Below are 24,984 nucleotides of genomic sequence, written 5' to 3'. Positions count from 1 at the left end.
ACTCACTCAGCAGACACCTTTCAAGTTACAGCACGACCCCAGGTGCTGTAGCGGCCGGCCAGGGAGGGACTGCGGGAGGTTGGCTCCAGGACATGTCCAGCCTGTCTCGCCCAGTCCCACCCTGCCAGCCACCTTCTAATTAATTTCCTTTCAACATGCACGACTCCATGCACCAGGTCACTAGTAGTATAAGAAAGTATAATGTACAGGTTTAGTGCAAGATGTCAAAAGGTTTGTGTTTCTTTTAGCCTAAAACACTGGGAACCCTTAGTGGACATGCATTGTTTTATCAGCCCCAAACCTTCCCTCTCTTGTTCTGTACAGACCTCCCAGCTCCTGCCATACTGTTCCAAGCACATCTATCTACAGGCCCCTGGACAGCAAGAAGCACATTTACTCATGTTGAACCCGACACCTACTGTACAACATCCTGGTGTTCACACAACAGCCATGTCTGACAAAGGAATGCACCAATTGATAGTGCCTTTGCTTCACTGGAAGTAATAATACACAAGTTGGTAGAGGCAAGACTACTCATAAGCGGGTTACCCCAACCTTCCATCTCACCCCCATGCAGCCTCCACCAGCTCCCAGCCCCAGAACCCCAGATCCCCACCACACGACATCTGAGGAGTGACATCGGCACTCTCAGACCCTGCTCCAGCATTCAAGGTGACACAGGCTCTGGTTGGTCCATACTCACACCTGACCGACTTTAACATCCTCCTTCATGATATGGCAGTGAAAGGGGATGCCACCTCTCACACACACTTGTCACACAACTGGGCAAGAAGGACAGGTCTCCTTTTCTTCTTTGATGCCCCCCAGAAGTGTCCACTTGCACGTGTGACATGGCCAACCCATTAGGACCGCTGAGAGTATGTATATCTAACTAAGGGTTAGAGACACTGCCAACAAACCCAAATCACCATTCTGTTGGCAAGTGAGAAGGGAAGGCAACTTAACAGTGTCTGTCAACCTTCCTGCAAAGAAAATCTTTTTTCCATAGTTACCCAAAATCGATTCCAACTGCAAGCAACCAAGAACTGTACTTGATATTCAAGGGTGACAGAATATCAAATGGAGATTGGCAGAACAATGGATCAAGAGTCCCAAGCATGTTAGCACATGAGGGTTAACAGAATTCACCAGAATTGTTTCAATGGAGGGTTGGGGCAGAGACCCATTGCAGAGAATTCATAGAGAATTTCAAGATAGAGACTACAACAGGAAGTAGGGGATTGGTTCGTAGTCAAAGGCAGTTCTTGGTCTTAAGATGCTAAATACCTGCACATAGAAGGGGAAAAGTGAGTGCGAACAGCAAGGCCGAAGTTAACAATCTCGGAAAGACATGGAATAATATATGAAGACCTGAGAAGCGATGAGAAAAGGCAGTCAGGGGTCCCTGGCACATGCCTACACTGCTGGAACCATCTCCCTTTGCCCAGGCTGGCCGTCAGCCAAAGGTGCCATTTCCTCATCTAACCTGGACCTCTCCTTCAGGAATCACCTGCAGGAGGGATGAGCAGGGGTCCGGTTGAGCATCCTCAGACCTAGATTGGGGCCCCAGCTCTGGAAGTGAACGCTCAAGCATTTCCTTTGCCCTTCTGGGTTTAATTTTTCTTACTTGACTTGATCCAGAAATCTTTACAGGATGCTTTTAAGTCTTGATTTCTATAATTCTTAACTTCCCCCATCATAACTTTTCTTAAGTTCAAAAGATTCCTTCTGTAGTCTCCAAACAATTTCCTCTTTATTCTTATTTCTCAAAATAAATACCTTACCTGACATTTTTTACCTATTAACTTATATCACAGCTTTTCATATATATTTTCTCTTCTACTAAACCTCAAACATGAGGACAAGAAGAAAATAGGCCTCAATAGTACTAAACCACCAGGGGGTAGTGGTGGTGGATCTCTCTACTGTAATTCCCCCTGGCTTTATTTAGGTGTAACTGACAAATAAAACTGTATCCATTATTTTTGTATTATTTTATGTGAAAGCAAATGAAACTACCCAAGTGGAAGAATAACACCAAAAATCAATCATTTCCACAGAGATGACCTTACAATACTCCAGAATATTTAAGATATGTTTTTTCTTTGTAGTGAATAGATTGCCTGTGTATACAGTTATAGAAAGACTAGGAAAAACAGAGTGGGATAGAGGTGATGCTTCTCCGTCTTTTCTGCCTACCCGCATGTTCTAAATTCTCTACAATGAACATGTATTACTACTTCCTAAGTTTTTTCAACATAATTTCAAAGGGCAAAAATATTTGCTATGGACCAAAGAGTCTAAGTGGGCAAGAAAACAAAATAAAAGGTCTACTTTAAAATATGCTTTTATATGCAATCCTACTTATTTGCCTTGACAAAATAACATTTATTTTTAATTCAATGACAACAGCGCGCGCACACACACACACACACACACACACACTAACAGCTAACCACTAAAGCCTAAACTTGAGTATAAATTATGTTACTTTTGATACCAGTGAACTTTTAAACCCATCCTTACAAAATTAGAGTAGAAAATAAAGTGCTGTGAAACTTACATGAACCTAACAGGAAAGCGCCCAGCTTCTAAAACTCATTTAAAAAATGAAATAAATAAAAAGAAAAGAAAAAAAAATAAAGGAAAGGGTACACTAACTCCTTGTACTTTTCAATTCAAGAGGTCAAGAGTGAAAAATGACCCCAATATGTCAAGAAAATAGGAATTGTCTACTTTTGTGAGTGGGCATAAATATTTATGGAACTTCATGCTTCATAACCCTCCAGGTTCTTACATTATTCGTTTTATTTCTTAAAAGTACAGAAGCAGAGGGGAAACTCTGAAAAGGTTCTCAGATGAAAAACAATCTTAGGACTACAAGGGGTACAGAGCACCCAGCGCGGCTGGCTTCGTGGCGTGGCAGCTGTGGCGTGAGAGCGAGGCCACCCAGCAGTGCCTCGTCTGTTTCCTCTCGGAACTCCGCTGCCTTCCATTTGCTTTTCTATTAACTCTGATCTTCCTAAGATTTGAGTTTGAGCTACAAGTGAGTATTTCACTGCACAAGAACAAAACCAGCGTACAGTATGTGGTGCTGTGAAAGGAAATGCAGGTCACGCCATCCACACGCTCCTGGTCAGTGCATACTTTACAGCATTCCTTCCTCATAAATCTGGGGTTCGGTACGAACATCACATGGAATGGTGGCATTTCATTAAGCCCAAGAATGTTAAAGTTCTATCTTGGGAAAAGAAAACTAAGGTTTTTCCATAAAGAAAATACGTGTGCCCAACTTTTATCAACACTAAAATGCAATGCTGGTTTCATTAGATTTAAGCATACCAAAAATTTAATGAACTTTAGATTAAAAATTGATCATAATAATGAATCTGCTATCAAGATTTTTCTTTCTTTGATATAAGTAAAAACTTTTCTGATATGATTTTATTTGTTTTTTCAATAGAGATCTGAACATCTTTAGAATTTATTAAACACCAAAAATGCAAAACTATAAGTCATAACACTGTTTGAAAGGGAAAGGGTTACAGCGAACTTCAACCTCACATTAGGTAAGTGAGGGAAGGCATAGAGAGAGAGAAAGGAGCAAGAGACACATGTTGCTAAACCCTCGGGTTCTTTTACAGCCACAACTACAGTCTGTTCCCCCGCACATCACCCACCGGCATCTTGCAGCCTCACCTCCAGCCTCTTGCTCTTGACATGCCGTCAAAGGTCCTAGGCATCACACAGTACTGTATATTAGCATTATTATCTTTTTCCCAACTTTCAATGTAGTTCAAAAAAATTACCTGACTTAAGCTTTTTCTTTATGAAACTTAACAGCCTATACATATCCCTTTGATTTGAGAAGCTAATTATGTCAGCATTTTATATATAAATCAATCTGAGATTGTAGAAGTTACTGAAGGTCAGAGAGTTCCTTGGCTTAGGGAGCAAGGATGGAAATGAAATCTTTGATTATCATCTCCAGAACTGTTTTTCAGAAAAGGTATATCATATTTACTAGTATACACATCTAATAAACTTAAACATTCAAGGTTTAATATCAGCCAATTCTTAATGATTACACAGGTAAAACTATAATAAGGTCAACAGAAACTTAGGTTTCAGGGTGAAAAGCTGCTTTATCCTTTGCAGAGTAAACTCAATGTGGCAAATTAATGAAAGAGAGAGACCTCAGACACTCTGAAGATTTTTTGAAATGCACAGTTTATTTACTGGAATTTTATTTCACATTTCTTGTGTAATTCCCAAAATTCTTTCTAGAAAGCAGGCTACCAAATTAAGAATACCTAATATATTTTTCTACACCACCGTTTAAAACTGAAACAATGTAACTGAGCAGTTCATATGTGTGGCAATTCTGCCATCTTCTGGTTACAAATGGAATCACAGTTGCTGATAAAACTAAAAACAGCATTTATCAATCCTAATATACCTTCCTTAGAGCTTAAATTTTATCTACTGATATTGAGACATAAGTTCATCACACCTTTCTTCCTTATAAGACTCTTTCCATGTATACAAATAGCCAATAAGCATAAGAAAAAATTAAATTTGTAGGTATTAGTCTCTTGCCTGACAAGACTAATGTCTTGATAATCCAAACAGAAAGTTAGTATCTTCTCAAGAAAAACAATTACATTGTCTATTAGGCTCTGTGTCTAAAAGTTGTTCACATAATTTTACATATCCCAAGACGTAAGCCTCAGATGGCTTTTTTTTTTTCACTTTTGTATCCTTCCTTAACAGAAATGAGCCATGAATTTGACCCCAAACGCCAGGGAAAAGCAAAAATAAACAAACAGAATTACACCAAACTAAAAAGCTTCTGCACAGCAAAAGAAACCATCAACAAAACAAAAAGGCAACCAACTGAATGAGAGAGGATACTTGCAAATGATACATCTGATAAAGGGCTAATATCCAAAATATACAAGGAATTCATACAACTCAACAACAAAACATCCAATTAAAAAATGGGCAGAAGACCTGGACACTTTTCCCAAGAAGACATACCGTCACCCAACAGATATATGAAAAGATGCTCAACCTCACTAGCTATAAGAAAAATGCAAATCAAAACCACAATGTGATACCACCTCACAGCTGTTAGAATGGCTATTATCAAATAAGACAAGAAATAACAAGTATGGGAGAGGGTGTGGAGAAAAGGGAACCTTCGTACACTGCTGGTAGGATTGTAAATTGGTACAGCCTAATGGAAAACAGTATGGAAGTTCCTGAAAAAATTTAGAACTACCATATGACCCAGCAATCCCTCTTCTGGGTATCCTATATAATAAAAGGCTAATATGCAAATCGACCGAACAGCAAAACGACCAGTCGCTATGATGTGCACTGACCACCAGGGGGCAGACGCTCAATGCAGGAGCTGCCCCCTGGTGGTCAGTGTGCTCCCACTGGGGGAGCGCTGCCCAGCCAAAAACCCTGAGCCGGGCTCATGGCTGGTGAGCATAGTAGTGGTGGCAGGAGCCTCTCCTGCCTCCGTGACAGCACTAAGGATGTCCACCTAGGGGTCCCAGACTGCAAGAGGGCACAGGCCAGGGTGAGGGGAAACCACCCTCCCCCCACAAGTGCACGAATGTCATGCACCAGGCCTATACTCTAAACAGAAAATTTGAAAACACTTACTCATGAAGATATATGTAGCCCTATGTTCACTGAAGAATTATTCACAATAACCAAGACATGGAAACAACCTAAGTGTCCTTTGATGGATGATTGGATAAAGATGTGGAACATATACACAATGGAATACTAATCAGTCATAAAAAAATGATCAAATACCGACATTTGTTGACAACATGGTTGGATCTTGAAAAGTATCATGTTAAGTGAAATAAGTCAGATGGAAAAGGACAAACACTATATGGTTTCACTCATATGTGGGCTATAAAACAGAAAGCAACACATAAACAAACAAACTCATCAACAGACAACAGTATGGTGGTTACCAGGGAAGGGAAGAGAGTAAAGGGAGTCAAATATATGGTAATGTAATAGTCAGATGATGCATTATAGAGTTGTACACCTGAAACTTATGTAATGTTGTTAACCAATGTTACTTCATTTAATTAAACTTCAAATGGGGGAAAAAAAAAACTTCCCAATTTCCTCCTAGAAACCAATATATGCTGACCACTCCACTGAATCTTTGGAATTGCCTATGGTTCACCATAGCTTTCATGTCCTGAAATTGCAATTCCTCAGCTATTCCCAAACAATCTCATTTGCTGCTCGATAACCTTCGTTGTTTAATTTTAAGGTTGATAGTATATAATCATAAATCAAAGCACTCTGTGACAGTGACATTCAATTCATTATGCTACCAAGACCCCTAATCTTAAAAAACAAAGGTTTGTCACTGACCAAGTGCAGACACACACAAAGGTAGCAGATCCTAACTTCAGTAGTTGGTCCTTGGAGAGAAGTAGTCAGGTTTTCCGTTTACAATGCAGTGGCAATAACTGACCAAGAAACACTCTTGTGGCTTGAACTGGTTTCTTCACCTTCATCATCTCATATGAAAATCACCTTCATTGTTTTTATGAAAGCTGAACTTCATGTGGCCCATAAGCTGATACTGCTCTTAAACAAGAAGCCAGTGCAAGTGTCCTTTGCCTCTAGTCCACTAACTTACTAGGACAATCAGTGAAATGCACCTTCCTAGCTCACGAATCACCACCATCTGAACGAATGCTGCATACTCCCTCACAGAAAGACAGAAAGCCCAAGAACAGACCACCATCTGAAATGCGTCAGAGGATCCTCAAGAAACTAAGGAACTGGAGGGATGGGGGACGGCAGGGTGTGCCCCCTGCCCCTTCATCAGACCTCCCTGCTTGGACTTTGCTGAACGGTCAAGTCATCCGCACCCAGGGTCATGTTGGCCCACCTCTCCCAGGCCCTGCCTTCTCCCCGCCTGTCTGCATGCTCACTCAGGCTCAGATGGCGGGACAGCCGGCTAGCTGGGGGGCTGACTGAACTTTAAGACCTGCTGGAGTTTAAGCATGAGCACGATGCACAGCATTCTAACACAGCATCCGCAATGAAATATGCACTGAAGCAATGCTGCTGAAGGCTTTGGAAAGAAAACGACCATCTTTTTTGCCAACTCTACCTCCTTAACATCTCCTGAACTCACCTCCTCCCTCTGCACCGCCCTGCCCCTGCCTTGGCGGAGGCTCTGGCCCTCTGATGGTTCTGGGGATTTCTGGAACAGCCTCCTCTCCACACCACGTCCACCTCCACTCCGCTGCCAGAGGATGCTCCTGAACGCCAACAAATGGTGCTCTTCTGCTCAGCCCTTCAAGGGTAACAGCCAAACTCTTCACCATAGCAGCCAGGGGCCTCCAGCTGTCCCCAACCACCCCTCCCACCTCATTTCATGATGACCCAGCCACACCTGGGCTCCACTTAGAACAGGAAGCACCAACACCGAACAGTCATGTTCTAAGTGCAGTTCAGGGATCAGCGGCTCCACGAGGCCCACTTAGCCAGCTGGCCGCTCCTTTCCCTTTGGGCTCTCACTGTACCTTGTCCTTACTTTTCTCAAAATACCCAGAACACGCTGCTGTCCTTACACGCTACATGTCCATCTCCACCACTAGACTACAAGCCTCTTAAAGATGTGTCTTCTCTTGTCCTTTTTCCTCAATGCCTGGAACATCTGAAGGATTTGGGTCTAAATCCGCACCACTGGTGCGGGCACAGAAGGGGGAAGGAAACTATGGAGCTGAACAAAGCAACCCCCGGAAAAGGAATCAAAGAGGCCGTGAGGAAAGGGTCTAAAAAGCAAAGGCTGTGAAGATTGCAATGGAAAGAGGGTTATTTTTTTCTTTCTGAGGTAAAGTTTTGTATAATTCTTAGTTTAGGGTTTTTAATAAAAAATTTAAAAGTCTGTCTGCCTTATGTACTTAATGTCCTGAAGTGAAAAAGGTCCCCAGGCACACTGACAAGCAAACAGGAGACCAGGCAAAGGCCCTCCACACAGGCACGTCCTGAGATGCATCACAAGGAAGTGCCTATGGGAGTGCGGTTGGGTGTCTGAAGGGTCGCTCTCAGCTTCTAACTGGACAACAAATCCTGAGTACAATCTGCAACTCTGCCCCATCCATCTTCCAACACCAGCAGTTCCGCTGCCGCATGCCGTGAGCATCATGAGCGAATAGCCACACTGCACCGCAGGGCAGCCAGCACAGCCTCACCTAACCACCTAGGACCCAACTACAACCAAACAAGAGTCTGCCCAAGCATCAACACAACTGCAAGTCCTCCAGGCAGCCTCCAGGCAGAACCAATGCAGCCAGTCCTCCAGACAGCCTCCTGACAGACAGCACCAATGCAGCCAGTCCTCCTGACAGCCACCTGACAGACAGCACCAATGCAGCCAGTCCTGACAGACAGCACCAATGCAGCCAGGCCTCCTGACAGACAGCACCAATGCAGCCAGTCCTCCAGACAGACAGCACCAATGCAGCCAGTCCTCCTGACAGACAGCACCAATGCAGCCAGGCCTCCAGACAGACAGCACCAATGCAACCAGTCCTCCAGACAGACAGCACCAATGCAGCCATTCCTCCTGACAGACAGCACCAATGCAGCCAGTCCTCCCGACAGACAGCACCAATGCAGCCAGTCCTCCAGGCAGACAGCACCAATGCAGCCAGTCCTCCTGACAGACAGCACCAATGCAGCCAGTCCTCCTGACAGACAGCACCAATGCAGCCAGTCCTCCAGGCAGACAGCACCAATGCAGCCAGTCCTCCTGACAGACAGCACCAATTCAGCCAGTCCTCCAGACAGACAGCACCAATGCAGCCAGTCCTCCTGACAGACAGCACCAATGCAGCCAGGCCTCCAGACAGACAGCACCAATGCAGCCAGGCCTCCAGACAGACAGCACCAATGCAGCCAGGCCTCCAGACAGACAGCACCAATGCAGCCATTCCTCCTGACAGACAGCACCAATGCAGCCAGTCCTCCAGACAGACAGCACCAATGCAGCCAGTCCTCCAGGCAGACAGCACCAATGCAGCCAGTCCTCCAGACAGACAGCACCAATGCAGCCAGTCCTCCTGACAGACAGCACCAATGCAGCCAGGCCTCCAGACAGACAGCACCAATGCAGCCAGTCCTCCAGGCAGACAGCACCAATGCAGCCAGTCCTCCTGACAGACAGCACCAATGCAGCCAGTCCTCCAGACAGACAGCACCAATGCAGCCAGTCCTCCTGACAGACAGCACCAATGCAGCCAGGCCTCCAGACAGACAGCACCAATGCAGCCAGTCCTCCTGACAGACAGCACCAATGCAGCCAGTCCTCCAGACAGACAGCACCAATGCAGCCAGGCCTCCAGACAGACAGCACCAATGCAGCCAGGCCTCCAGACAGCACCAATGCAGCCAGGCCTTCAGGCAGCCTCCTGACAGACAGCAGAATGCAGCCAGTCCTCAGGCAGCCAATTCTGCGATGAGACGGAACAAAAACGACATGCTGATACGCATTAAGCCCCAATCGATTGTGAACAAAGGCGGGCCACACCGTCAGTCCTAGAGCAGCTAAACGGTAACATAAGATGCCTTCGGTCTCCCAGCTCTTCTAGGCATGGCCTTGAAGAAAACGTCAGAGCTGGTCCAACAACATGCACTTCATGTCTGAATATACTGCCACCCTCAAAACCAGCCAGGTTATCTGTCACACTAGATGTTTGTAGGCCTCCTCATGTCCTGCACTACTGAAATAATTGACCGCCAAGCCAATTCTGTGAAAATAGTTACTATGGGGTTATAAATTAAATTGTTCTATAATCCTGAATCAGTGGTGCTAAAGTACCAGTGAGCACCAAAATCATCTCAGAATCTTGTTTAAAATTGCAGGGCCCCTGGTGCCATCTCCAAAAATCCTCACTTGTAACCAGCTGTGCACACAATTGATTCTAAAGTAGGTGCTCCTTGGGTCACACCTGCAGACGTCCTGTGAGAGGCTGGCAGAGAAGCATTTGCAAAACAAGGTGTAATGTACTTGCTACTTCCTCACACCCCAATCAGAGTGGGCCTGGAAACAATCACCTGCCAGCACCTGTGTGTGAGGGTGTCCACCCACGTCACCCACGCACATTACATTCACAAAGGCTGCTTCTGGCTGCAAAGAAATGTCAATATTCTCTCATCTCTCCAAACAGCATGAACTAAGGCCAAAAGCTGGATAAGACCAGGGAAAAGTCAAATTCTAAAGCCTTAAAAAAAATCACTAACACGTAATGCTATAGCACCTGTTATATTAGAGTAAACCTGCCTGACCATTCTGGTCTAATTAGATTCTGCTTTGTAGAGGGCTTTTTCTGTGTCTGATGAAAACTGAGCTGTAAAATAATTGAGGTGGGGATGTAGAGATTTGGTATAGCAAACTTCTTCATAAAAATGGCACAAACGGTTCGTGGGGAACCTGGTGCTAAGCCATTCGTAGACGACCTGCTTCTGGGCCGGAGTTTCGTACGGAGCAGAGCAGCTCCCTCACTGCGATCTATTGAAAGTCAGCCCTCGGCACAAGGGTTTGGGAAAAAACAAAGAAAAAAATAGAAAAATGGCACATACGGGCCTCTTCTTACTGTTGTTACATATTAAATCTTATTTGACCCATTTTACTGTATTCCAAATTACAAACATCAGATAGAAGGTTGTAATTATAGTTTTACTGATTTGTCATTAAGTTGTGTGTGTTTTTGTGTGTGTTTTTTGTCATTCAGTTTTAATCAAGCTGCTGCTACAGAGAAATAGTTAGGAGGGCAGGGCTCTTCTGCTTCTAAGTCTCCTTCACACACTTATAGTTCCTACATCAGAATAAAAGTGGACACACTCGTAAGATATTGTTTCTAAGAAATGTGTAACAGACAATCCTATATCCAAGTAAGTGGGCTACACAGCAATGACCGAACATCTCTATACCTCTCTGACCACTGACACTACATGTTTTTCTTTTCTAGTCCATTTTATTTTACCTATGAAAATTTGTTTCTCCTAAATTCACCCATTTCTTTCTCTTGCTATTAGCAACACTTGTATGAATCTGAAACAAAAAGTTTATGCTCTGTGAAACTAAAATAAGTTATTGAAACAAGAAAGTAGTACATACATTCCTCAAGTATTTACTGAGAAAACTGTTTATTGAATGGCTTTGAGAAGTTTTTAAAGAAAGTTCAAAGATAATTAGAGCCTCGGAACCAACATTTCCACAAACTTCCTGCACTTAACAATCTTTTCAGCATACTAAACCATAACTAAATTTAAAATCATTCAAAAGTCAACATCAAGACATGTTTCACCACAACATGAACTGATGAACAAAAACAGAACTGGAGATAGGGAAGCATCGATAAGACTGTCAAACCTCAGAGGGAAGGTAGGGGAGGGTGGAGGTAAGGGGGAGAGATCAACCAAAGGACTTGTGTGGCCCTAACCGGTGTGGCTCAGTGGTTAGAGCGTCAGCCTGCAGACTGAAGGGTCCCGGGTTCGATTCCGGTCAAGGGCATGTACCTTGGTTGCGGGCACATCCCCGGTAGAGGGCGTGCAGGAGGCAGCTGATCGATGTCTCTCTCTCATCGATGTTTCTAACTCTCTATCCCTCTCCCTTCCTCTCTGTAAAAGAATCAATAAAATATGTAAAAAAAAAAAAAAAAAGGACTTGTATGCATGCATATAAGCCTAACCAGTGGTCATGGACAACAGGGGGGTGGGGGCACACGTGGGGAAGGGTTTGGGATGGGACTAGGGGGATGAGGATAAATATGTGATACCTTAATCAATAAAGAAATTTTAAAAAGAGAGAGATGTTTCACCTATGAAGTTAATCTATATACCCACTGCTGATAAATTCTCCACTTAAATTTCTCCAGGCATCACAAAAACTAGCAAAAGGCATCTGACATCAGGCCTCACTGCCAAAGGAACTATGGAAAGCTTAAAAGACCTAATAAAGATAAGAATGTCCTAGAACTGTATATTTCCACTCTAATAATACTTGTCTCCCAACTAAAGTCTACTTACAGCACCTCCTTTGTCCAGCGGTTCACATTCAGAATATTATAAGAGCTTCCATACTTTTTTTCTTCTTTATTGATTAAGGTATTACATATGTGTCCTTATGCCTCCATTGCCCGCCCCCCCCAACTCATGCCCTCACCCCGCTGGTGTCTGTGTCCATTGGTTAGGCTTATATGCATGCATACAAGTCCTTTGGTTGATCTCTCCCCCTTACCCCCACCCTCCCCTACCTTCCCTCTGAGGTTTGATGGTCTGATCGATGCTTCTCTGTCTCTGTTCATCAGTTTATGTTGTTCATTATATTCCACAAATGAGTGAGATCATGTGATATTTATCTTTCTCTGACTGGCTTATTTCACTTAGTATAATGCTCTCCAGTTCCATCCATGCTGTTGCAAATGGTAAGAACTCCTTCTTTTTTACCGCAGCGTAGTATTCCATTGTGTAGATGTACCACAGTTTTTTAATCCACTCATCTGTTGATGGGCACTTAGGCTGTTTCCAAATCTTAGCTATGGTGAATTGCGCTGCTATGAATATAGGGGTGCATATATCCTTTCTGATTGGTGTTTCTAGTTTCTTGGGATATATTCCTAGCAGTGGGATCACTGGGTCAAATGGGAGTTCCATTTTTAGTTTTTTGAGGAAACTCCGTACTGTTCTCCACAGTGGCTGCACCAGTCTGTATTCCCACCAGCAGTGCACAAGGGTTCCTTTTTCTCCGCATCCTCACCAGCACTTATTGTTTGTTGATTTGTTGATGATAGCCATTCTGACAGGTGTGAGATGGTACCACATTGTTGTTTTGATTTGCATCTCTCGGATGATTAGTGACTTTGAGCGTGTTTTCATGTCTCTTGGCCTTCCTTATGTCTTCTTCCGAAAAGTATCTATTTAGGTCCGTTGCCCATTTTTTGATTGGGTTGTTTATCTTCCTTTTGTTAAGTTGTATGAGTGAGCTTCCATATTTTAAAGAAGTCAGTTACAGCCCTGGCCGGTGTGGATCAATGATTAAGAGTGTCGGCCCATGCACCAACACTCCATCAAGGGCACAAACCTGGGGTGCAGGTTCAATCCCCATCGCCAGCATTTGGGGCGAGTGAGGGAGGCAACCATTCGATGTGTCTCTCTCACATAGCTGTTTCTCTCTCTCTTCCCCTCTCTCCCTCCCTTCCCCTCCAAAAACCAATGGAAAAAAATATCCTCAGGTGAGGATTTTAAAAAAATAGTTACAGATATTAAAGTATTAGAACAGTAGTCGGCAAACTGCGGCTCGCGTGAGCCACATGCGGCTCTTTGGCCCCTTGAGTGTGGCTCTTCCACAAAATACCACGGCCTGGGCGAGTCTATTTTGATGAAGTGGCGTTAGAAGAAGTTTAAGTTTAAAAAATTTGTCTCTCAAAAGAAATTTCAATCGTTGTACTGTTGATATTTGGCTCTGTTGACTAATGAGTTTGCCGACCACTATATTAGAATATACAGCATTGTCTACAAGTGAAAAGATGTATCATTAACATGAGTAATCTAACAGTTCTCATTTGACCTACCTCATCATATCAGTTTAAATACTTTTTTTCTAATTCTAAGAGAGAGGCAGGAAAGCCTGTCCTTCAACTAGGCAAACTAGCTTTCAGGCAAGATGGCCCTACATGAAATGAAGAAAGTGGCCAAGTTCTTTTTGCTGCTTGCTCTCAGCAACATATTAAAATGTAAGCCAAATACTGAATTTATGAAAATATATTTAACCTTAATCAAAGCAGCATGCAATTCTAAAACAGAGGCAAAAGGTGACATAAGTAAAGAATTTCACAACCTAAGACACTGAAATGCTTATATATGATTTGCTATTCTTTAGAACGTACATGCACTAAAAAAAAAATAACTGCATGTAATGAGATTCTAATTTCCGAACAAGAGTACAAAAAATTTAAACCAACGATAATAGGTTAAAAGATTTTTAAATTAAGTATAAATTGCTTTCAAATTACAGTTTAAGCTAATTTTCAGATAGCATTCGAGCAATGCAGTGCTTACTTTGAGTAAGAATATGAAGAACTGAAAATCCCCAGAAATTTTATGCAAATGTCCACATGTCCACTTTACTGGAGAAACAGCCATAGGTTTCATCAGATTCCTAAAGGGGTCTCCAGTTCATAAAAGGAACTACTACTTTATGTTATTTGCTATTAAAAAATCAATATATGTTAGTCCATCACTTTTATAACTGCAGTTAATTATGAAGGCAATTATTTTTAATCCAGGGTTAACTTGGGTTCTACAAAATCATTTTTAAACCAGTGGCAAAAGGAAATTTTATTTAAAGCACTTCAGTTATTTTAATGTCTCTCAAGCTAATTTCTTTCAACATTCTCTTCAAGGACCCATACAACTGATTTCTTAGATCAAGAGATTTTATAGCTATTAACAAAAAGACAAGAAATAACAAGTATTGGTGAGGATGCGGGGAAAAGAGAACCCTTGTGCATACTGCAGGATTCCATTTCTATGAAATGGCCAGAATAGGCAATCCACAAAGACAGAAAGTAGATGAGTGGCTGCCTCGGGCTGGGAAGGCTGGGGAAAGGAGAGTGACTGTTAATGGGAGCAGGGTTTCCATTTGGGGTGATGAAAATGTTCCAAAACTGTGATGATGGTTGCACAATTCTGCAAATATACTAAAAACCACTGAATTAAACTTTAAATGGGTAAATCATAGGGTATGTGAACTGTACCTCAATAAAGCTGTTACTTTTTTAATTGTCTTCTTAAAGTTAGTATTTACTTTGACTTTTCTGTCAGGACCTCTCTCTTTTCATCATCCCTATGCTCTATATTCTCAAGTGAAGAAAGTTATATTACAAAAGTTTATAGATTTTCATCCAAATTTTCTAAAAGAAAATAATGCATAGAAAACAAAACTATAATATATAATTACTTTTCATGTAAATGTTATAAAAACTGATTCGCTTTCCAAATTTCCTAACGTTAATATACACTGAGTGGCCAGATTATTATGATCTCTGAATGCATAATAATCTGGCCACTGTGTGTGTGTGTGTATGAATTGAAGCCCGGTGCATGAATTCGTGCATGGGTGGGGTCAGGCCAACCTGGCCAGCGGGAGGGGACATGGGCAGTTGGCCAGCCTGCCTGCTGGACGAAGTCCTGGTCGAGGGGACAATTTGCATATTAGCCTTTATAGGATACACACTGAGTGGCCAGATTATTATGCGTTCAGAGATCATACCACTACTGTCCAAAACAGAAAAAAAAAAAAGTTACTTGATAAAATAACAAAAGGCTCATAAACGAGACCCTTTCTCTCCACTTTGTTGTCCACTCCTGCCCACAACAAGGCTGGGAGAGCTTAGTGAGACTGCATAAACACCAGACTGTGTGATTTAAAGACAACAATAGTAAAGAACAGACATTTCGAACTGAGACAATTCTAACAGAGGTTGTCCCTTAGTACTGGGCAGCAGGGCTGAGAAGAAGGGAAGTGGGAAAACGTTACTGGCTCCCTTCTCCTCTGTGTTAGTTTAGGAAAAAATAACCCTGTATATTTTGTAATTATAAATATTTTATCACTTACATTATGATTTCTTTTTTGGCTCGTGAATTATTTATAAGAGAGAAGGTCAGATAGTTTTTCAAGCCCATGGTAGGGATGGACAGATTATCTTTTTGTCATTGCTTTCCAATTTTACTTCATTATAATCAGCAACCAAATGATTGCATGATATTGTCTCTACACTATTTGTTTTAAGGTGCTAGTGGACTACTGGGTTATACATTTTCATTAATATTCCAAGTATATGTCATAAAAATTAATAATCTTTGTTAGGTACAGAGCTCTATACATAGCTATTAGATCAATCTTGCTGTTGTGTTGATAGGTAGATTACATTTTTAATCATTTCTCCTTATAATTCTGGAAATTCTTGTTTTATATTTTGAGCCTGGGCTGTTTAATCCAGGTTCTGGTTCATTACATCTCTCAGGAAAACTGTTCCTTGTATCATTATACAATGTTCTCTTTGGTTTTTGCTTTCAGCCTTTTTTGTCTAATATTAACATTACTAGCGTTCCCGTTGCAGGAAAAATCCTGCAATAGGGTTTCCTGCTGCACTCTACCCCACCCTGCCTGCTCTCCTCCCTTGTCCCCCGCCCCGCGATCTCCACCAGCCCCCCTGCTTTTCTAACTTCTCCGCCAGCCCGCTCTCCTTCCTTCTCCCCCGGCCCCGCCCCTTCCCCCCCCCCCCCGGCCCCGCCTGCTCAACTTCCTTCTCCCCCGGCCCCGCCCCTTCTCCCCCGGCCCCGCCTGCTCAACTTCCTTCTCCCCCGGCCCCGCCTCCGCTCCTCCCTTCTCCTCCCCCCCCCCACCCGGCTTGCTTGCTTCTCTGCAGCTTTGCTCCCTTCTGCAGCTCTTGGCTTCTTTCTATGCTGTCGCGATATGCAAATTAGCCACCATCTTTGTTTGGATAATTTGCATATTTGTCCTGATTGGTTGGTGGGCGTGGCTTGGCTGGTGGGCGTGGCTTGGGCGTAGCGAAGGTGCGGTCAATTTGCGTATTTGTCTATTATTAGATTAGATTCTATCAGCGCTTCCAGTTAGTATCTCAGTATCAGGCAGGATGGATCGAAAGTAGAACCACTATGACTGGTAAGAATGGAGGTTACAGGAATGTGAACAGTAACTGTGGGAGCTGGGTAAGCAGTTTATGTAGAACTATAACTCCTGTGTCTAGTGTTGGGACAGAAGTCACACGGCAGGGGATCAGGAAGGAAAGAGGGATGTGATATGGGGAAATCCAGGACAAACGCACGTTGTCTCTGAGTTGGTGAGGGTGACCTGCAGTACAGGCTGCCACCCTCACCACAGCGCCCACACCTCTGGACTCAGATTGCAGAGAAGCTGAAGGGAGCTGCAGCAGCTGCGGAGTCCCCAGGTCAGGGAGGAGGTGTATGAAGTACAAGCACGCCTGACCCTACACCAACCTTCCGAGCATAAACACAACTGCGTCACTTCCACCTTACACCTCTTGTACAAATGCTTCCTGTGGTCAGCCTCACCTGGACCCGTCCTGGAAAGGGAGTTCTGGGAAAAAGAGTTTCAGCCCAGTTCTATGTGGACATAATACAAAGCCACCACAATTTGCACGGATAGTTTCTTCCCTCTTTAATTTTATTCTTTCTGTTTCAGGTCTGTCTCTTGCATATAGCACACAGCTGGATTTTTCTTTCATCCTATCTAGATTCTTTTACTTATGTTTAACCCATTTACATTTATTAAAATTTATTAACTTTCATAACTTAAAAAATACTGTCTTTTTTATCTCATTAAAAAATAAAGTAATATCTGTACGGAGACTGTGCATATATGAAGATACATGCATAATTATACTTTGGAAGTATTTTATATACATGTTACTTACCACTTCTCCAGCAGAGGCAGCCAACATGTGCTTCACAGGCATCAAATGTGAAGATGAATCAGTGTGCAAAAGCCATTTCACATAATCATAGGTGATAAAAAAGGCAGCAGCTGAAATTTAAACAAGCCAGTCTTTCACAAAGTTAAGAAATACGTTTGTCAAAAAAATTACAACTTTAGTTAATAAATTATGACATAACAAGATAAAGATAATAAACATATACTCTTTCCCCACTCCTCTCACTTTTGCAGAATTTACCAAACCCATATCATATGCCCAACCCTGGACTTATGAAAATGCAGAAGACATGATACCTGCCCCAAAGGAACCTAATAGATAACCTAGTATTTACCATTTTGTACTAACATCACTTGGCATTTTTAGTAAGCTTTCTAGAAAGGGATATAAATATCCCTACACAAACATAAAATAACCAGTATAGACAGGTTAAAATTGCAAACGTAAACCTTAACTAAATAAAACATCTAATGATATTTTATTGCTGTTTATTCAAAATAACCATGGATACTTTTTACTACATCAACCCACTTTACATCAAGGAAACAATTAAAACTGGAAATCAACAGCTTTAATCTCCAACAGGTACTCCTATCACCATGCACTGATCTTCGCTGCACAGAAGGCTTTACGACGTGCCATGTATCGTGAACCAAAAAATGTTTATCACTTCCACAAAAGATAAGGCACAGAAAATAAATGAAAGACAAATTCGCCTTTTGAAAGACATCTGAACATGTCACGTTAACGTCTGAAACACACAGGAAAGGAGTTTGATAGTGAAGCTTTATTGTTGTCAACACTCCTCGGGCTGCGAACAGTCGCACATCCATGGAAGCACCTGTCCCCAGAAGAGCAAAGACCCAGGTAAGCAGTTTTATACAGTCACCACAGGTCCCTGTTCCATCTGTGGGTCCTACCGAGGCCCGCGCACTCACTCCTTTAGCCGCTCCTTAAAATACAACTGGAGCCGCTCCACCTGCTACCCAATCCGCCCTCCCACCCCCGCCGGGAGAAGGGAGAAAGACTGCTAAAAGTTCTAGGTTTTCATGGTTAACCACCTCAACCTGGTCAGACCATATTGCTACTTTTATGATGGACAAAGTCCTTTAGAAATGTAAGCCCAAAGTCTCCTGGGTGACACCCCAGAAAGCCCTTGCTAATTGGAAATGATGGCAAAATAAGGTGCCAGAGGAGGCTCTAGGCAAGTTACAACAAAAAAAGAGGGGGGGCTATCAGATATCTATAGGCTCTTGTAGCTCTTAAAAAAAAAAACAAGCAAAACAAACAAAAAAACACACACGCTGCTATGGCTTTTCTACATTCCCTTCTAAAGGGAGTAGGGATCCGTAATACAGGTCTTTTTGTCTCCTCTTTCGACCTTCAGTCCCCTCCATCCCCAACAACTCAGCCCTGCAGAATACATTCTCAAAAAAAGTCTAGCCACTTGTGGGGGCCCTGACCAGAGTACGTGGAGGTTCAAGGCCTACTCACCATACGCATGCGAGCAGCCAAGGACACAGCAGTATTACTATGTTAAAGGCCCCTTTGCCCTACACATGCTCGAGGGCAATGACTCAGCAGTAGCAATATACTACTGCGCAAGCGCCCCCTTATATAACCAGCTTATGTTAATGTAGCACCAGCTTCACTAATTAATTGGCAGGAGGCCTCTTTTGTTTGAGCGTATATATAAGCTGCCACTGATGAGCCAGTTTTGGGCTACTTTGTTCGTAATTACGCATGTCCCACTTACCTACTGTCACCCATATATAGAGGGGTCAAGTTCCTGCTGAGGAACTTGCCCCCAACGCCACTGAATGTTACAGACTAGGACTTGAACCAAAAGCAACAGGGGAAAAAAAAAAATTGTGCCACATAGAAAATTTCAATTCACCAACAATTTACAGAAAACCAAAAAGACCATTTCTGAAACTCTGACACTATTTAGCCACATCTCCAATCCTGTGATGTTCTGTGGATGGCAAAAAATAAAAAAATAAAGGGGCCGGCAAGAGCACCACTTTATCTCTCTCACACACACACACACACACACACACACACACACACAAATATGAAACCACAATGTGTATGTAAACTCCTGATGGCAAGAACCTAAACCAGTGTTGTGAGATGAATGGAGCCCCATGTGCCCAGCAGACTACGGCCCATACTACACCTCCCAACAGTAATTCCTAGGTGCAATCTACAAGGAAAAGACATCTTTAGGACGATGATGGAGATACCATAAAAAACGGCTCAGTTGGTTGGAGCATCATCCCATGCACTAAAAGGTTTCAGGTTTGATTCCCAGTCAAGGCACTTGCCTAGATTTGGGACTAGATCCCCAGTCAGGGTGCATACGGGAGGACGGGAGGCAGCCCATGGATGTTTTTCTCTCACATGTTTCTCTCTCTCCCTCTCCCTTCCTCTCTCTAAACACATCCTCCGGTGAGGATTAAAAACAAAAACTGATGAACAAAAGATAGGGACCTAGTAATAGGTATCTAGTAACGTTCGCCTTTCAATTCCCTTGTTCAAAGATTCCCAAATTTGTCTGCTTATTAAACCACCTGGAGATTTTTTATTTTTTTTATTTAAACTTCCAACTCCCAGCTCACAGCCCATCAATTAAATCACGATCACTGGATGCGGGACAGAGGCAACAGGACTTCACAAAATCTACTCAGGCGACCACAGGGCTGCAACGTGGTCAAATTCAGGGACCTGCCCCTCGCCCCCACACACAGCTATCTTGGCATTGGGTGGGTGCTCAACAATGACATGCTATAACCAATTACTGAATGCATTGAGACAAATAAAAACTCAAGGATAATCTCTAAACAGTTTGCTGTTCTCGGGACGGATGGAGCAAGGGGAAGAGGAAAGAAACAAAGGGACCAAAACAGTTTTGTCCGTGCACCACAAATCTCTGTGAATGCTGTGCTCACGTGTGGACACAGGCGGACAGTTAAGTGTCAAGTGAACATGAAAGAATTTCTCATAAATTATCTTGAGAAAAAAGAAATCAAGCCCCAGTGTTTAAGAATCTCCTACAGCAGAGGCTCTATAATTGTGTGTGTGGTGGGGGTGGTGGCTATTTTTTTGTTTGCTTGGTTGCTTTCCAATGCCACACAAAACATCAGCAAACAATTAAAATGAGGTAAATATCTGAAAAAAGTATACCAACAAATGGACTAAATAAGACAGATGATATGGATTCCAGAATAAGAGGCCATACATCATATAATGTGACTTTAAACCCCAAACAAAAGCAAGACACTGGAAGGAGAGTATCGAGGAGGATAGTAGAATTGGTTGCATCAGCTAAAAGCAATTTTGTGAAGCCAAAAAAGGTGTAATGCCTCTTAGATTCATCTGCTTCAGAAGACTCTCCGAGGCAGTAGCTATTAAACTCACCTTCACATTGGAATCACCTGGGAAGCTACTAAAACCTTGCAAAGCCCAGACCAATTAAACTTCTGGGTGTGACATAGGCATCAGTAATTCTTAAAACTTCTCAGGAGATTTCAATGTGCAGGCAAGGTTGAGAAACTGCTCTAAGGCATCACAATCAATGTTAGAACACTTTAAGGATTCTAACTGGAAATGTTAACAACAAAAACCATTTTTAAAAGATTGTTCATATTTTTTTCTATTACAAATACAGTGGAATGGGATCTACAGCTGATTAAAATAATTGGTTAATGAATGGAAAACAAATTCAGAAGATAAGCCACAACACGTAAGAAATTCTATATGTAGTACCACCACACACCATTCTGAAAATAATCCTATTATCTTGGCTTTATAGCAGGAGAATACCAATACAATTTTTACCATTAGGAAAGGATCCAATAGCAGCAGAAGGAACGCCAGCATATATTCCATGAAAACCACCAGCCTTATTAAATCCTTGGGGACTCTGCAGCCTCGTTTTAATGGTATCCAGAGGAAATAATATCAAATCAACAGAGACACCTGCTACCCCACCAGCCTTTAAAAAAAGAGGGTGGGGGAAGAAAAGGGAAAATAGGTTACAATAAAATAAGCTCTCTGTCATTTGGGGGTAGGGATAAGAAGGTAGTCTTTAAGCATATTTCTCATAACTGTCAGTTCATGGACTATTTGGCACAGTCAAAAGACCTGCTCCCTAAATCTAGAGATTTTTCCAGGGGAAACAGCCATTATTGTGCTACATTTTTAATACTTTCACATGGTTCAAAGTCTCCTTCCCTGTTCCTACTTTGGTTGTTTTCTTATTGCATCCTTCCAAAGTTACTTTAGACATGCAAGCAAATATGAATATGTATTTTATTTTCCTTTTTAAAAAATAAAAGGTGCATACAATATACACTCTGCTGAACCTTATTTTTTTCACTTAACTTATCTTAGTGATATTTCCATATCAGATCAAATGTCATATTTTTGTCTTCTTAACTAATGAATGGTGAATCTGCAGTAAGACTTTTTTTTTTTTTTTGAGACTTCTATTTTTAAACAGGTAATGAATCTTGTGAATCTAGATCCCTATTTTAAGAATCACATATCTAAGGGTTGCTATTTTGTGTACATTTGAAAATTCCTTGATAAATGTTTTAATTAAGTGGATAAATGGGGGAAATAGAACTAAATTCCTAGAGGACATTAAAACCTGGCCCAGACTATCGCCACCTCCCGAGAGGCACCATGTTGCTTAGAGATGGAAAGCTGCACTTCAAAAAGTTTAACCCTCATGAGGACTTGGAGCATACGGAGAGTATTTTAAAACTGGTTACACCTCAGTCAAATCAAAAAGATACTAAAAAAATATAAACTCAAACACAGTGTCAAAGAAAGGTCAACACACACGGTCTAAAAGCATGACATGAGATGTGAATGGAAACCAGCTTATGCAGATGGAAGGGTGAAGAGGAAACTCACTGTGGCTCCCACATAGGAATTCTTACACTGAATTGTCAACTTTTGCTATCTTGTGAAGTGTGAACCATGTGACTATATTACCTATTCAAAGGGTTAAAATAGCCACTAAAAACCTATATATTACAAAACGTAGACTAAGAATAATTTGTATTATTCAAACATACAGGCAAAGTTCGAAATGATCAGCTGTTTCCACCTTTTGAGTTACAAAATGCTCAGGAGCTTGCACCCAGCAAACACTCTGCTCTACTTACCACTCACAACAAAACCTCTGCAAGAGATCATTGGAAAAAAGAAATTGCTCTGATGAGAAATCCAATCATTAACTAGCACAGGTAAATATTCAAAATTAGTTTATACTAGAAAAGCACATTACCAGAAACATTAATACTATCCTCTATGATGGGCCTGAAAGACACAAGAGAACCTCAAAGACCATGAAAGTCTACTCTGTGAAGGACCTAAAAAGATGTCACCCAAAGAGCAGAGATGTGCTAGTAGAGAATCACATGTGGTAGTAAAAGAAAGACAAATGACATGGGATTTCTCTCTGGATAAAAGGTAGCCTTTTCTAAGTCATGGGGAAAGGTTCATAAGTACCATAGAAAAGTTAAAAAAAAAAAAAAGTCAACCTTCTCATTTATTTTTTTAAACATTTTACAAAATTCAGTATGTAAATAAAATATTTTGCCTGCCTCTTTATTTTCTCAAAGCTCAAGAACTAATTCTGCTGAGAATATATGATATGATGGGATTTCTTTTTTTCTTTTTTAAATATATTTTATTGATTTTTTACAGAGAGGAAGGAAGAGGGATAGAGTTAGAAACATCGATGAGAGAGAGACATCGATCAGCTGCCTCCTGCACACCTCCCACTGAGGATGTGCCCGCAACCAAGGTACATGCCCTTGACCGGAATCGAACCTGGGACCCTTGAGTCCGAAGGCCGACGCTCTATCCACTGAGCCAAACCGGTCTCGGCTATGACGGGATTTCTTAAGAACATTCTGCACTTCATTATAATTTTCTCTTTAATCTTAAAAGAAGGTTCAGAAAGTGCTTGCTATCTACACCCCCACTGTAATCAATAAGTTAATTACACTTTTGTTCTCTTAGGCTACTTTGCATGCATTGAATCTCTGATCCTCCTTCATCAGAATTCTCATCTGCTGAGAATAAAATGACCAGATTCAATCTACTTACTAGTGAAACATAAATCAAAAGTTATTAACTGCTTCTGCAGATTTTAAACTTCTGAGACTCAAATGTCATTTAAATTCATGAAATTGAAAAACAACAACAACGCAAACAAACAGGTAACAGAGAGCAGGAAGAATACCTATATATTTATCCACACTGCAACATCTTTAAGATTTAAACAAAAACTTTAGAAGTGCTTATAATTTTATATCAGTGTTGTTTTGTTCATAACTATATACAAAATATACATGCCAACATCAGTTAAATTACAAGAAACTCTACCAAATTATTTTATTTTTTTATCCTGAGAATTTTGTTTTATTTATGATCATTTATCATAAAGGTTCTCAGGCAAATGATTAGTTTCAAGATTTATGGTAGCTTAACTGAAAATGGTAACTTAAGAACTAAACAAAAATCCAAAGATATAGAACAAAACTCAGGCAACCATAAAGCCTTAGTACAGCATAACAATTTATTGTGACCTTAATATCATACAGATAAAATACACAACTCTACCTCAAGTTAAAAAACATAAAAAGTGCTGGCAGGCTGTAGAGAGGAAGTGTCTAATTAGTGCTTTGAAATTACTCTGGGAGTTGATAAAAGTCAAGATTACTTGCTATAAAACCTTTATTTCTCAAAAGGAGGCTGCGCAACAGCCGAAAAGAAAAACCAGTGCTAAAACCAAATCAGGATAAAACCAAACCACTTGTCTAATTTAACTAAGCAAACCAGCATAGGCCACTGGCCTAAACCTCAGCTAAGAAGAGCCACCCCCCCCTCCCCCAAATATTAACATGGCTTCTCTGGGAAATCTCTCTCCTTGACCTTCTGGGGTTTCTTCCACAAGGACTTTAAGCTTGTTAGTTCACTGCTGCTGCTTCCTGGTATTTGTCTCCTCCCCATTCCCCATTCACCCGCCCCACAGTGCTCCTGCCACTTCTACACTGATGGCAGTCACTTTTGTAAAAGGCAAACTTCAATTCCATCTGGCCACTGGCCAGCCTGTAAGTCCTCCAAACTTTCCCCAGCCTCAGGACAAAGAACAAAACCCTATAAGGCTCTGGAAGTTCTGCCTCTCCACCCCAACTCCACCTGGAGTTCTTTTCCCCAAGTCATCTGATGCTCCTCATTGCTAGGACTTTGCACAACTGTTCTCTAGTCTCCAAGTCTAGGATTAGACCCCCTTGTTCCCAAATACTGACCACAATTTTAATTCTATAACTGAGCATCCCACTACTGTCTGTATGTCCCACTGTAAGATCCATACCTGTGATGTTCATCAATATGTTCCCAGCATCAGTACACAGCAGGCACT

General features: G+C 41.9%; 1 protein-coding gene across 3 annotated transcripts in view; it reads right to left on the bottom strand.

The window, feature by feature from the left end:
• SLC25A26 (solute carrier family 25 member 26) overlaps positions 1-24,984 on the bottom strand; it is a 146,720-nt gene that overhangs the window by 117,075 nt on the left and 4,661 nt on the right. For 2 of the 3 annotated variants that reach the window (XM_079795781.1, XM_079795782.1), the window contains exon 2: positions 17,523-17,632. In XM_079795781.1, the coding sequence (XP_079651907.1) occupies positions 17,523-17,564 (42 nt within the window). In that variant the 5' untranslated portion in view covers positions 17,565-17,632. Of the gene's footprint in view, positions 1-17,522; positions 17,633-21,380; positions 21,538-24,984 lie in introns of all 3 variants that reach the window. The other variant, XM_079795780.1, reaches the window with a different exon arrangement.

Source organism: Cnephaeus nilssonii (assembly GCF_951640355.1).
Source record: "Cnephaeus nilssonii genome assembly, chromosome: 17".
Classification (NCBI taxonomy): Eukaryota; Metazoa; Chordata; class Mammalia; order Chiroptera; family Vespertilionidae; genus Cnephaeus; species Cnephaeus nilssonii.
This window is presented reverse-complemented; position numbering and strand designations above follow the sequence as displayed.